This window comes from Syzygium oleosum, unplaced genomic scaffold, assembly GCF_021117445.2.
Source record: "Syzygium oleosum isolate NSW1041296 unplaced genomic scaffold, Sole_v2.1 Sole_v2.09, whole genome shotgun sequence".
Classification (NCBI taxonomy): domain Eukaryota; kingdom Viridiplantae; phylum Streptophyta; class Magnoliopsida; order Myrtales; family Myrtaceae; genus Syzygium; species Syzygium oleosum.
The window spans coordinates 2,693,059-2,704,681 of NW_026607493.1; the positions used below are offsets into that span (position 1 = coordinate 2,693,059).

The following is an 11,623-nucleotide window of genomic DNA, read 5'->3' on the forward strand; positions in this document are numbered from 1 at the left end:
AGAGTATTTATTCAAATTCGAGCACGAGATCGAGTTCCAGTTCAATTCACGCTTTGCGTAAAAACTTATAGACGATAGATAGAGTTGTTGAGCGGAAGCTTTACAAATTTAATCGAGTTGGAGGCCGAGCCGCATAATATTATTTGAGTTGAGCTTGAGTCAACTATCAAGCCTCAACCATTCTAGGGTGAGTCAAGTTCAGAGTATTGAATTGTATCGACCCGTTTATACCACTAAAGTGAACTGGGCAACGGTAGAGCCATTAAACACTACGACCCGAGTAATGCACATTATACAAAAAGTTATCTACGAAATTCTTAAACTAATCAATGTGGCAAAGTTGTTAGTGTGCATTTAAAATTTTAAACATGTGGGTCATGTTCGAGGTTCAATAAAGAGTTCATTACAGTCACTATATATATATTAATTTCGCAATCCAATAGCATACATAGCATTATCTAAGAACTTATGTCAAATAAATCCCTCCTCACTGGAATCAGATTCGATCCTAGTCTGCTAGTTACCAACACAAACAAAACTTGATAGGCTCACAGACTTCCATGACATTTACCTGTTTAGTTCCTGTAATCCAAAAGCAGAAGATTAAATAAGGACAAGAGACAGCGTGTGAGAGAGGCAGAAAATGACCGCTTATTCTCAAGTAACGCAAAAATGATCATCCTTTTCAATCTTTTATGGAATGGCAATTGGCCAAACTGACCAATAACCACAAAGCTCTTCACTTTATACTTAGAAGATGTCGAGAATCTCCAGGATGAACTTGTTGCAGAGAGGGCAGTTCCCCCGGGCAACCATGAGCTCTCTTGAGCACATCCTGCAAAATGTGTGCCCACAGGGTATGAATGCAGACCCCTTGTGCCTCACCATGCACACGCAGCAACTGTACTCTCCACCTTCCTCTCCATCCTCCTCCTCTTCCACCACCACCTCCTCCTCCTCTTCTTCATCTTCCTCATCACCCACCACATACCTCGATCCCACGAACCCCATCTCCCTGTCTGTCTCCTCCAGCAAGTCCATCAGTGACATCCTCTTCGGCTGTGCAGCTTCAAAATTCTCCGTCTCCTCCCTGTCACTGCCTTCATCCTCTCTGTCTAATACGGCGGCGGCGGCTGCCTCCGCCGCCTCCTGGGAGGCTGCGGCCTCTCTCGCGGACAGCTGCCTATCCTCCTGCAGTGCCACCACAGAAACTCGCCGCGATCGGCGACCCAATTCGTCCCCGTAAATTGCTGCATTGTCTTCACCGTTGGTGTCCTCTCTCCTGACCATTGAGCTCTCGGACCGAGTCAGGAGTCGAGCCGACTCGGACCTTGACCAGGGTGATGACCCGAGCCTCGTGGAATTGTGGCGCGAGATCTGTGGCCGGAGAGCCTTAACCTGCACGTTACCTGCCAGATCCTCCGGCTCAGTCGAGTCTGGTGGAACTGCCGGGCCCAACAAGCCGAATCGACTAGAGGTCCGGCGCATCATCATCGACCGAGAGCAACTCTGGCTCGAATAATCGTAAATCGCTTCATGATCACTGCCGTGCATCTCCCCTGCTCTCGGGGATTCACAGTGAATCTCCCGAGTTGGCTCGTCATCCGAGTTTTCCACAATCTTCGTAGAGTGGAACCTAGTTAAACCTTGCCTTGACATCTGTGACCTCGAACTAGTAATCGGTATGTCTGATGTAGGAGTGTGACCGGTTGAGGTCCAAGCCTGGCTTTCACGCCTGCGTCGTAGCCTTTCCTTGAAAGATCTCCAGCTCTGCTTGTCCTTCTGGCCAAGGAGGTCCTGGAAAGAGCCTCCGTCAGGATCGTCGCGGATTACGTCGAGGAGAGTCCGGGTGATCTGAGCCACCGTGGGCGATGGACCCAGTTTCTTGTCGGTGCCTAGAACGTCGTCTAGTGTCAATCCAGCCAGGTCACGCCGTCCACTTCCGAGGATGCCGCCGCCGCCGCTGCCTTCTTCCTTGCCTCTTATAGAATTTCGACGGTTCAATGAGCCGTCGATCAATGACATTTGGCGATCACCTGAAAGGGCAAACCACGCATTATGACGCACGCATTTCACGATCGCAACTTCACAACAAAACCGACTAATACAGACGCCAACGATTCTTAACCAGTAATATAACCCTTAGTTTTGATCAGAAGACTCTCCGGAAGCGGAAGAATGGAGGATTTTCTCGGGGAAAACACGTTCGCGAAAGCAACATCGAAGCAGAGATAACGAGAAACGCCTCGTCACTTAACCACTCCGACGAAATCGTGCTTCAAACGTTCAGAAACCCTTCGGTTCCCTCTGCCGAGCCTCGCATTGCCGTTCTTTTTTTCCCGCGAAAACCTTCTATCCTTCACGTCGGGAACAGATTTCGGAAACGTCACCAAAATGAAGGAGAGAAAACAACGAAAACGCCGCGATTCCAATCCTCGCTAGCGCCTCGAAACGATCGAGATCGAAATGTGAAAGAAATCGTTAATTGAGCATTCAAAGATGTCCGTCCGATCCAAGCGCGCGAACCAACCTCCATGCGAGCCCTGCGGCGGCGACCGGAGCTGCTTGAATCCGCGAAACATCCAAAAGGACCTCACACCGTCGCCGCCGGCAAGAGATTGGGACGGAATACGAACGGACAAATTCACGTCGAGGAATCGACGAGGGACGTACCGTTCGAGAGTTTTCCGGCGGATTTGCTGATCGCTCGAGCTCTTCGCGTCGTGCGCTCGTTCCTCTCTTTCCTCTGAATCGGGAGGGGTTTTCTGCGGTCGTGCGCGGGATGTTGCAGAGGGAAAGAGAGAGAGAGAAGAGGAAGGAAGAAGAGGGAAATGGCTGGCACGGCGGAGAGCGAGTCTTATGGGCGGGAAGGGAAGGGAAGACTCGGGGCTGTTCCTTGTTTTGCGGCGTATAATTTTGCTTTTTTTCTTTTTTTTTTTACTCGATGTATAATATGAGGATCCATAATTTTCTTATCTGTTGAGTGTGGTTTAGGGATATACAACTAGACCGGGTTTACGTCAAGCCGGACCGGACCACCCGAAACCGGTCTGAGTACCGGTTCCATTTTTTGGGAACTGGGAACCAGTTCCAAGTGAAGACCCACCCAAGAATTGGATCGGATTTGGACCAGTGTTGAAAATATACTATAACTATATTTTGGATTGTTGTGTTTTGCGGATAGTAATTTCAATTGCTCACGTAGGGATTGTTGCTTTTAGCAGATAGTGATTATTATTATTCATCTTTTGTTTTGAATTGTTCCATTGCTACTCATATTATTTTGCTAGAAAAAATGAAACCAGAAAAAGGAACAAAAAAAAAAAAACAGGTACTCGGGTAGACCCTAAAATAGGACCGGAAAAATAGACTAGGTTTCAAAACAGATTTCAGGTTCCAAAAATTGAGAACCGGTTATAACAGGTATTGGGACATACCCACCCTAAAACCAATCACCCCTAGTGTGGTTTGTGAACTTTTGGTACATGTTCAAATTAGTCTCTGGACTATATGAGAATGTTCGATGTAGTCTTTGAACTTCAACATTGAATATTTTCATTTAGTCCATGGACTCATTTAAACATGTATCAAAAGTTCACAGACCACACTATAGTGTGGTCTGTGAACTTTTGGTACATGTTCAAATTAGTCTCTGGACTATATGAGAATGTTCGATGTAGTCTTTGAACTTCAACATTGAATATTTTCATTTAGTCCATGAACTCATTTAAACATGTATCAAAAGTTCATTATATTAAATGAATTAAAAGTTCATTGGCAACGTTACACATTTGATCAAAGTTTCATGGACTATTTGTGTCATTATTTCCTTCTTCTTTTTATCCTAATGGCTGCCATTAGCAACCCAATTGGTGATGCCTAAGTTAAGTTGTGATGGAAAAAAAACAATGTTTGATAATGAAAGGATGACTTCCGAAAGAATCAAATATGCGTGCAATCTAAAATTATTTGGTAACAAATCGGAGGGACGACGACACGGGGACCCCTAAACTTCTAGTCTTTTTGGGACTTTCGATCGGGTCCTTGAATCTTTTTATTTTTCAATTTGTGCAACGTTAGTCCTTACATCCGACTCTAAGGCAAAATGCTGACGTGGCAGTCGAACATACCGGTTCTTCAAGTTTCAATTTGCGCACCTCATCTTCAATCTCAGCCGATGATGCCCGCTGGCACCATGGCCTACGGCCTATGAAATCCACCGGCACCAGTACCACGACCTTCGACGGCAACCTTCGAGATGAGAGCCACGGTGACAAGGTTGATTCGGGGCAAAATTTGGGACAAATCGACCTTCAACAAAGAGAGGGACAAACTAGTCGTTCGAGGTTTAAAATACTGACGAAAATCAACCTCCTCTTCTGCCTGCACTTCCGGCTTCAAAACGACCTTGTTACAGCTATCCTTGTTTTTTAACTTACCAAAACCACGTGACCGTCACGCTCTCTCCGTTTGTCTTCCGCTATCCAAGTAGGATATTTTAACGGCAGTTTTGAACGGAACCAGAACCGGAAATATATGTGTCACGCGGGTACAAGTCTAAAATCTCAAGTAATATAAAATTTTTTTGGGTAAATATGTAACAGTAAACATAATTTGGGATTTTCGGTGGTATTAACAAAAAAAAAAGGTTAATACCACGAAAAATCCAAAACTGATAAATTTATCCAAAATTAATTTTTTGACCACAAAAAATCCCAAAACGGTACACTTGTGACAAATTTACCCTCCGTTAAATTGGATTAATACTACGAAAAATCATAAATTGGTAAATATGTGACAAACAGAGGGGTAAAACCCTAAACTGATATACCAGTCAACTCTCACGTATCATCCAACTCAGCAATTTGATGGTAAAATTTAACGAAAATTGAAGGAGGGTAAATTTGTCACGGGTATACTGATTCGGAATTTTTGGTAGTCAAAAAATTCATTTGCGATAAATTTGTCACGGGTATACTAGTTTGAGATTTTTTTATAGTATTAACCAAATATAAATGCCGAGACAATAATATCTGGAGGACGATATGTACTATGTGGGAAGTGAAAGGGCCAATTAATAATCGAGTGACAACGAAAGCAACTTAGCTATAGATTTAACTCTGTTCTTTCCCTTATTTTCTTTTATGGGAAACAGCTAACGTTTACATCATGTGTACAATTAATCAAATCTACCAATTTCACACGCTCTCGAATTGAGAGCATCAGTCCGGTCCTCTACTTATGGAAATAAATCAGCAATTTCCCAGTTGGTCCCTGCAGAATCAGATGGGCCACGTAACTCCTTGTCGAAAGATGGCAAGTGCCGAGCATACTCGTATATAAGAGGAGCCCCATCGTTCGGAGGCAAAGGGTGTGTAATTCAAGCCTCTTTACAGTTCTATCGAGATTAAGATAGTCGTAGGAGAAGGGCGTTTACCATGGCTCGTTTGTCGTTGCTCCTGTCCTCTTTGCTCTTCTTTCTCGTCGTGTCAATGTGCTTCGTTGAAGTTTCGCTGGTGAGTTTCGTTCGCGGGCCGAGACCCACGGGATCACCCCTTTCGTCCCGGGACGACGGAGGGATCATGCCATTTGAGCCCTTTTTGCATGTTTGCTGACGTGTGTTTTGGTCGATTTTCAGGCTGGCGGAGAAGGATCGCTTCAACCGAACCGTACGTACTCATGTCATCCGAGAGAGAATTTCAACAGATATATACGTGTATTTGCATGTGTTTAGTCGTTTCTTTTTGAGAATATATAATCTAAATACTCGCGTTTGGGGGTACATTGCAGAATGCGCCGCCGCGTGCGACTACCGATGCTCGGCGACGTCCCACCGGAAGCCGTGCCTGTTCTTCTGCAACAAGTGTTGCGCCAAGTGCTTGTGCGTGCCCTCCGGCACGTACGGACACAAGGAGGAGTGCCCGTGCTACAACAATTGGACGACCGAGGAAGGAAAACCCAAGTGCCCTTGATGAATTCTATCTTTTTCGAATTGTTCAATAATTGACAAATATTTTTCCTTTTCTATATCGGGAAAAATGTAATCGAAAAAAAATGAGATGTTCTCGTGTTCTTTCCCTTCGCTCCGGGCCAATAATTATGCACGAAAAATTCACGTGAGTCTTCAAAGTCTTAAGTAAAATCATATTGACCAAAGGGTGCGTTCGTTTCGCGAAAAGTGAGTAATTTGAAAAATATTATCCGAAAAATGATCGCTTATAAAATAAACGAATGGAAAGTTTTTTCATCGCCCATAAAAATAGTTACGCATGGATTGTTATTGATGATGACAATATTTTTCGTTGACTAATTTTTCTAAACAATATAAGCAATCATTTTTTGGATAATGTTTTTCAAAATGCTCATTTTCCACGAAACGAACGCACCATAAATATCTTATCACATCTACCGGATGGGAAATGAGAATTATAATCACATAAACTTAATCATAGAATAAACTAATACCGAGTGTTATGTATTTTTTTTTATACGAGGCTATATTGCATAGGCCGGTCACTCCATGTCACGATCGGATCCGACTGTTCAGCAATCGACACATGGAGTGGGTGGGTCCCATGGACGTGCCTCTCTCCCTCTTTCTCTCTCCACCGTTCATCTTCCCCAACGAGAAAGCCCGAGCTAAATCCGACACATCCGAAGCTTAAACCCTCGAACCCTTCACTTCGGCCACGGCGGTGGTTTCCACTTCCCTCGCCTCTCAATTCTCCGGCCTCCGCCGCTCCTCGAAGCTCTGCTCCCTCTCCGCCGCCCAGTGCTTCACTCAGCATGTCATCAATTCTTGAGTTTGTTTCTCTTCTTCTTCTTCTCATCAAAAGTCAAGCAGAGGCGAGGTAGATCAAATTACTACACGCATTGCGTTCTTTTCCGGTTGGTCTCGAGCTCGCATTGCGCTTTTCTGATTACCGGTAATCCTTTTACGTGCTACGGCATTTGATTTTGGTACGAGTTGTTTGGTAGGGCTTGATTCTGTGATTGATGCTCATTGGAAATGTGAGTCCATTTTGTGCATAAATTTAGTTTCTGTTGGACAATTAAGCTGTGTAGAGTATTCTAAAGGGATAATTACACGAATGATCTCTGAATTTTGGCCCAATGTGCAATATAGTCAATGTGGTCCCTAAACTTTGATATATATTCGACGTAGTCCCTAACTATATGAAAATGATCAATGTTGTCTTTCCATTAGTTTAAATTTGGTGATAACATTGGACATTTTCATATAGTCTAAGGACTAAATTGAACATATACCAAAAGTTCATGGATCACATTGAACAAATTAAAAGTTTAGGGACGATATTACACATTGGGCTAAAGTTCAGAGATCACATTAAGCAAATGAAAAGTTTAAGGACCACATTGCACATTGAGCCAAAGTTCACGGATCATTTGTGTTATTTTCCCTATTCTAAAATGCGGATGGGGAAGATGAACAGTGGAGAGAGAGAGAGAAAGAGGGAGAGAGGTTTTGTCCGTGAAACCCACCTGTGCCACATGTTAATTGCTAAATGCCCTGCTCGATGGTCACATGGAGGGGTCGGTCTATGCAATATTTTCTCGTGGTCGATATTTTCTCATCATTCAATAAGGCCTCCCCACGAGAAACTATTCAATGATTTGTTACCACGACGTTAGCTATTAATGTAGTGTCTATTTTTCTTCTGTATCCACTTAAAAATTGACGCGCGTCTTGAATTAAATTAAAAAAAATTGATTGGAATTTATTTGTCTGGCCTCATCCTTTACCTCAGACGAGTGATTACATGACCAACCTCTCTTGCCTCTCCAAGCCTCTCCCTTTTAGCTTTCATCTCTAGACTAATCTCTAGACTATCCTGAGAAAGAATAGTAAAAAAAGTTGCTATTTTTTTTTGGCCTACTTCCAAAAAAGGCATAACTTTACTTTGAGTGATAATTCTAGCCTAAATATTTTTTTTATTTCGTAAAAAAATCTTCAACTTTCACTTAAATCCCGAATTTGGCCTGAACAATTTAAAAATTTGACATCATGGGATCCAGATTTGGGACTAGAGCGAAAATTAGTATTTTTTATGGAGACGAAAAAAGTTCGAACCAGAATTGTCACTTAAAATAAAGTTAGTATTTTCTTTTTGGAATTAGCCTTTTTTTTTCATCGATCTCTTTTAAAATCAAAAGAACTCTCTTTGGAAATCTGTACTTTGCCTGTAATCCACCAGCACCAGTACCACAACCTTCAACGACGAGCTTCGAGACGAGAGCCACGGTGACGAGGTCGATTTGGGGCAAAAATTTGGACAAATCGACCTTCCGCAAGAGAGGGACAAACGACTCGTTCGAGGTTTAAAATACCGACGAAAATCAACCTCCTCTTCAGCCCGCACTTCAAGCTTCAAAGCGACCTTGTTTCGGCTATCCATTTTTTTTCTTACCAAAACCACGTGATCGTCACGTTATCTTTTGTTTGTCTTCCACTATCCACGTATGATTTTTAACGGCGGCTTTGAACGGAATCGGGATCGGGAATATATGTGTCACACGGTGTTTCGCCGGTTTTTATTCCGTCGAAAATCTTTCACCGAACGCTGCGTTTCGGATTTTATTAGAGGAGACCAGGATCTTGAGTCAAGCTTGGACAGAGAATGTCAAATGCGTTTATTAATCCCAATAGATCTTACACCCTGACTTGATATGATGTCAAATTCGACAATACATTCAAAGTACGCCAGAATTTAATCAATGACGTAACTTGAGAGAATATGGCTGGAATCTAATCAACAGCTATATTCTAAGCACAACGCCGGAATTTAATCAACGACGCTGAACTTGTGGCACAACATTGGAATTTAATCAACAATGCTCAACCTGATAAAGACCTTCGTCGGAATTGAATCTACGACAAAGAATCTGAAAGTTGCAACTAAAGCTACTCCTAATGCGCTAAGGATAAAGGTTAAATAAGAGATGTGTTGTGTTGTTTTCGAAAGGTTTTTTCTTCGTTGGAAATCCTTGAGTATTTATAGACCAGCTTGATAACTGTTAACCGCACTTCTCCTTGAAAGTCGTTTTCCACTTCCTTACGTTTCGCGTTTTAACTGCTTCCTGACTTATCGATGTTGCTTATGCTCCTTGGGCATCACGTAGTAGCTAATTTTCTTCCACGTGTCTCTTTATTTCTTCCTTAATCTTCACGCCCACGGTCATATCTTTACCTTTTGACACGTGTAAATGAATTTTCCGCCACGTAGTACCATGATTCCGCGCAAAGCTCGTGATCTTGGATTCGTCGACGTCACGTGCAAGGCTCGTGATCTTGGATTCGTCGACATCTCGTGCAAAGCTCGTGGTCTTGGATTCGTCGACGTCACGTGCAAAGCTCGTGATTTTGGATTCGTCGACGTCACGTGCAAGGCTGGTGATCTTAAACTCGTCGATGTCACGTGTAAGGCTCGTGATTTTGAACTTGTCGACACCTCTATGACGTGTCCTGTTGATAATTACCTTAGGTCTTCTTAATGCCTCTGGGCCTGACTTGTGGCCTTTTTTCGGATTTTCGCCATGTGGGCCGTACTTTATATCTTCTGTAACTTGTGAACGGCCCACTCCCACCAGGGGTAATTTTGGGTGTCAACACACGGGTACAAATCTAAGATCTCAAGTAATATAAAAAAAGATTGGGTAAATATGTAACTATAAACATAAATTTGGAATTTTTGGTGGCATTAATAAAAAAAAAGGTCAATACCACGAAAAATCCCAAACTGATACACCTATGACAAATTTATCTCAAACTACTTTTTTGACTATCAAAAATCTTAAACCAGTACACTTGTGATAAATTTACCCTCCGTTAAATTGAATTAATACCACGAAAAATCATAAATTGGTAAATATGTGATAAACAGTGGGTAAAATCCTAAACTGGTATACCCGTCAACTGTCACGTGTCATTCAACTCAGTAATTTGATAGTAAAATTTAACGGAAACTGACGGAGGGTAAATTTGTCATGGGTGCACCGGTTTGGGGTTTTTGGTGGTCAAAGAATTGGTATGGGGTAAATTCGTCGGATGTGTACCAGTTTTGGGTTTTTTGTGGTATTAACCAAATAAAAATGCTGAAAGAATAAGATTTGGAGGATGATATGTAATGTATGGGAAGTTGAAACGAAAGCAACTTAGCTAGATTTAAATCTGTTCTTTCCTTTTTTTTCTTCAATGTGAAACACCTCGCGTTTATATCATGTGCACAATCGTTCAAACTTACCAATTTCACACTCTCTTGAATTGAGAGCATCAGTCCGGTCCTCTACTTATGGAAATAAATCAGCAATTTCCCAGTTGGTCCCTGCAGAATCAGATGGCCACGTATCTCCTTGTCGAAAGATGGCAAGTGCCGAGCATACTCGTATATAAGAGGAGCCCCATCGTTCGGAGGCAAAGGGTGCGTAATTCAAGCCTCTTTACAGTTCTATCGAGATTAAGATAGTCGTAGGAGAAGGGCGTTTACCATGGCCCGTTTGCTGTTGCTCCGGTCCTCTTTGCTCTTCTTTCTCGTCGTGTCGATGTGCTTCGTTGAAGTTTCGCTGGTGAGTTTCGTTCGCGGGCCGAGACCCACGGGATCGCCCCTTTCGTCCCGGGACGATGGAGGGATCGTGCCATTTGAGCCCTTTTTGCATGTTTGCTGACGTGTGTTTTGGTCGATTTTCAGGCTGGCGGAGAAGGATCGCTTCAACCGAACCGTACGTACTCATGTCATCCGAGAGAGAATTTCAACCGATATATACGTGTATTTGCATGTGTTTAGTCGTTTCTTTTCGAGAATATATAATCTAAATACTCGAGTTTGGGGGTACATTGCAGAATGCGCCGCCGCGTGCAACTACCGATGCTCGGCGACGTCCCACCAGAAGCCGTGCCTGTTCTTCTGCAACAAGTGTTGCGCCAAGTGCTTGTGCGTGCCCTCCGGCACGTACGGACACAAGGAGGAGTGCCCGTGCTACAACAATTGGACGACCGAGGAAGGAAAACCCAAGTGCCCTTGATGAATTCTATCTTTTTCGAATTGTTCAATAATTGACAAATATTTTTCCTTTTCTATATCGGGAAAAATGTAATCGAAAAAAATGAGATGTTCTCGTGTTCTTTCCCTTCGTGAAAAATTCATGCCAAGCTCGAAAGTCTTGAAGTCTTAAACTTAAATATCGGATACAAAATGAGAATTATAATCACATAAACTTAATCAAAGAACAAACTAATACCAAGCATAACGTATTTTTTATTTATTTATACGAGGCAATATTGCATAGGCCGGCCACTCCATGTCACCATGGCCTGGCCAGTTGGCAATCGACAGGTCGAGTGGGTGGGTTCCACAGACGAGCCTCTCTCCCTCTTTCTTTTTCCACTGTTGATCTTCCCCAACGAGAAAGCCAGAGCTAAATCCGACACGGCCAAATCAGAAGCCGAGCAGAGGCGTTGTCGCCATGGCCGGCACCGGCAAGGTAGATCGTATTACTACGCGCATTGCGTTCTTTTCCGGTTGGTCTCGGGTTCGCATTGCATATTTTTGATTGCTGGGAATCCTTTTACGTACAACGCCGTTTGATTTTGGTCCAAGTCGTTGGG

General features: G+C 43.1%; 3 protein-coding genes across 3 annotated transcripts; 2 read left to right on the forward strand and 1 right to left on the reverse strand.

Moving 5' to 3' along the window:
* Window positions 1-387: 387 nt before the first annotated feature.
* Window positions 388-2,755, reverse strand: LOC115690542 (uncharacterized). The gene is made up of 2 exons (XM_030616918.2): window positions 2,674-2,755; window positions 388-2,036 (listed from the first exon to the last, which is right to left on the reverse strand). The coding sequence occupies exon 2, from the start codon at window positions 2,023-2,025 to the stop codon at window positions 751-753; it is 1,275 nt and encodes a 424-aa protein (XP_030472778.2). The 5' UTR covers window positions 2,026-2,036; window positions 2,674-2,755; the 3' UTR covers window positions 388-750.
* Window positions 2,756-5,382: 2,627 nt separating this feature from the next.
* LOC130139020 (gibberellin-regulated protein 12-like) lies at window positions 5,383-6,081 on the forward strand. Its single transcript, XM_056314948.1, has 3 exons — window positions 5,383-5,516; window positions 5,639-5,669; window positions 5,791-6,081. Exons 1-3 carry the CDS (start codon window positions 5,439-5,441, stop codon window positions 5,970-5,972), a joined length of 291 nt encoding a protein of 96 aa, XP_056170923.1. The 5' UTR covers window positions 5,383-5,438; the 3' UTR covers window positions 5,973-6,081.
* Window positions 6,082-10,450: 4,369 nt separating this feature from the next.
* Window positions 10,451-11,138, forward strand: LOC115669770 (gibberellin-regulated protein 12). Its single transcript, XM_056314936.1, has 3 exons — window positions 10,451-10,584; window positions 10,707-10,737; window positions 10,859-11,138. The coding sequence occupies exons 1-3, from the start codon at window positions 10,507-10,509 to the stop codon at window positions 11,038-11,040; spliced, it is 291 nt and encodes a 96-aa protein (XP_056170911.1). The 5' UTR covers window positions 10,451-10,506; the 3' UTR covers window positions 11,041-11,138.
* The last annotated feature ends 485 nt before the right edge of the window (window positions 11,139-11,623 follow it).

Excerpts from the sequence above, each read along its gene's own strand:
- LOC115690542 (XM_030616918.2), bottom strand. The coding sequence starts at position 2,025 with ATGTCATTGATCGACGGCTCATTGAACCGTCGAAATTCTATAAGAGGC.
- LOC130139020 (XM_056314948.1), top strand. The coding sequence starts at position 5,439 with ATGGCTCGTTTGTCGTTGCTCCTGTCCTCTTTGCTCTTCTTTCTCGTC. Across the intron at positions 5,517-5,638 it reads GCTTCGTTGAAGTTTCGCTG|GCTGGCGGAGAAGGATCGCT; the intron begins GTGAGTTTCGTT and ends GTCGATTTTCAG. Across the intron at positions 5,670-5,790 it reads AGGATCGCTTCAACCGAACC|AATGCGCCGCCGCGTGCGAC; the intron begins GTACGTACTCAT and ends GGTACATTGCAG.
- LOC115669770 (XM_056314936.1), top strand. The coding sequence starts at position 10,507 with ATGGCCCGTTTGCTGTTGCTCCGGTCCTCTTTGCTCTTCTTTCTCGTC. Across the intron at positions 10,585-10,706 it reads GCTTCGTTGAAGTTTCGCTG|GCTGGCGGAGAAGGATCGCT; the intron begins GTGAGTTTCGTT and ends GTCGATTTTCAG. Across the intron at positions 10,738-10,858 it reads AGGATCGCTTCAACCGAACC|AATGCGCCGCCGCGTGCAAC; the intron begins GTACGTACTCAT and ends GGTACATTGCAG.